Genomic DNA, 1,698 nt, shown 5'->3' on the forward strand with positions numbered 1-1,698 from the left:
TAATTTGTACACATTTGTCCACTTTCATAATGGTTCCAACTTGTTTAATTATCTCCATCATTTTGCTGATGGAATCTTACAAAAGCTTTCACCCACTCCAATAACAACAAATAACCAATTAAATAAAGGACAAAAAACATTAATACGTACACACGTAGAAACTAGATTTTCACACTTGCAAAATGATTTTTGCCATTCTGATTTCTGAACTAGATTTCTAACTAATACTGATGAAACTTGTTAATCGTATTAGAACCAAGCCTATCACCATAATCATAATTATAATTGTAAGCAGCAGGAGCATTATGATGAGTTTGCCTTAACCCTTTGTTATCCATCATGTTGATGTTGTTACTCTTCATGCTACGTGAACGTACAAACTGGTCAACTTCAGGCTGTAAATCCATCGCAGTCGGGGCTTGAAACTCCGATTGCGTTCGCCTGTGCGACGACCCATTAACAGAATCACCGCCAGCGTTACCTAATAAGTGGTAGCTTCGCCTTGAGCCGTCGGAGAGGCATCGGAAGCTTTGGTTGTGTAGGTTTTGCCTCTTGATTGCACGCACAAGATATGGTATAAGTCCCTCCATTTTTGTATGAACTATTCTTTTTGCTAAACTTGAACCTAAAGGTTGGTGTTCTTAGAGTATGGTTTTTGTGGATTGAAACTTGAAAGTAATTTTTGCGATGTTTTTATGTTGTGTGGAATGGGTGGATAAGTATTGATTATATTTATAGAAGGGGATATGTCAAATGCCAGCTAGAAGTTTCATGGAAAATTCAAAGAATTTGACATTTTACATGTGAGTTTGAAATTGAGATGTCATAGTTTATTACTAGTTGGCCAAAGTTGAACTAGGAAAAGTACAAAAAATAGTTATCTCTGAAGATAAACAAATAGACTACCATTGTATATTTCTCATATTTGTTTTTGTCATGGAGTACAAAATCAAATTGAGTCTCTTGTTTTGGCGCCCATGATGACTTGGGGTTATCCTGTTTTGACATATTTTATATGGGGGCAGCTACTAAAATTATTTTGACGTCTCGTTTGACTGCTTTTAGGTATCAAAACCAGCCATTTGCGCACGGTTTTATTCGCTGATTTCTGGAATTTTTCACTTGCCTCAATCATGGGTGTCTTCCACTAGTGAAGCTGTGAAGGTGTCAAGATTAAAATACCTATGTACGTAATAGTAGTCATATGATCATATCTAATGCTCACCACAAAAAAAAGTCTTATTATATTATATAATTAATTAATGAGAACAATTTGCGCATCTACCATTTCAATTTTAAATACAATTATTCGAAAAGTTGAATCAATTAGCTAAATCAAAATTATAATGCAAATTATTCTAATATAATCTGCCTTATAAGAGCCACATATAGCTCAAATAATGCAATCATTTCTACTCTCTAATTACGCCAATTCCCGAAATCAACTCTGGTGCAGACAATTTTTTTCGTTACTCATTGTTGTTAATTTTTTTTTTTTTGCAAAAGTCCTAAACATATGAATAACTTTTTAAGTCATTATCTAACCATCAAGTTACAACTATTATTATTTATGACAAATTAACAACGTCAAATAATACTAGACCTTTCCACTTTATGAGAAGATTGACAATATAATAAGATAAAAAACTTTATCAAAAAAACTTAAATGGACTCCGTGTACACTAACTTAGTTGTGCA

At 33.3% G+C, this 1,698-nt stretch overlaps 1 protein-coding gene across 1 annotated transcript; it reads right to left on the reverse strand.

Annotated features, from left to right (window-relative positions):
- On the reverse strand, positions 1–937 carry LOC104901457 (hypothetical protein). Its single transcript, XM_010689044.4, has one exon. It carries the CDS (start codon positions 588–590, stop codon positions 222–224), a length of 369 nt encoding a protein of 122 aa, XP_010687346.1. The 5' UTR covers positions 591–937; the 3' UTR covers positions 1–221.
- Between the last annotated feature and the right edge of the window lie 761 nt (positions 938–1,698).

This window comes from Beta vulgaris, chromosome 8 (genome assembly GCF_026745355.1).
Source record: "Beta vulgaris subsp. vulgaris cultivar EL10 chromosome 8, EL10.2, whole genome shotgun sequence".
Taxonomy (NCBI): domain Eukaryota; kingdom Viridiplantae; phylum Streptophyta; class Magnoliopsida; order Caryophyllales; family Amaranthaceae; genus Beta; species Beta vulgaris.

Bases quoted from the DNA above. Each gene is read 5' to 3' on its own strand.
- LOC104901457 (XM_010689044.4), bottom strand. From the start codon at position 590: ATGGAGGGACTTATACCATATCTTGTGCGTGCAATCAAGAGGCAAAAC.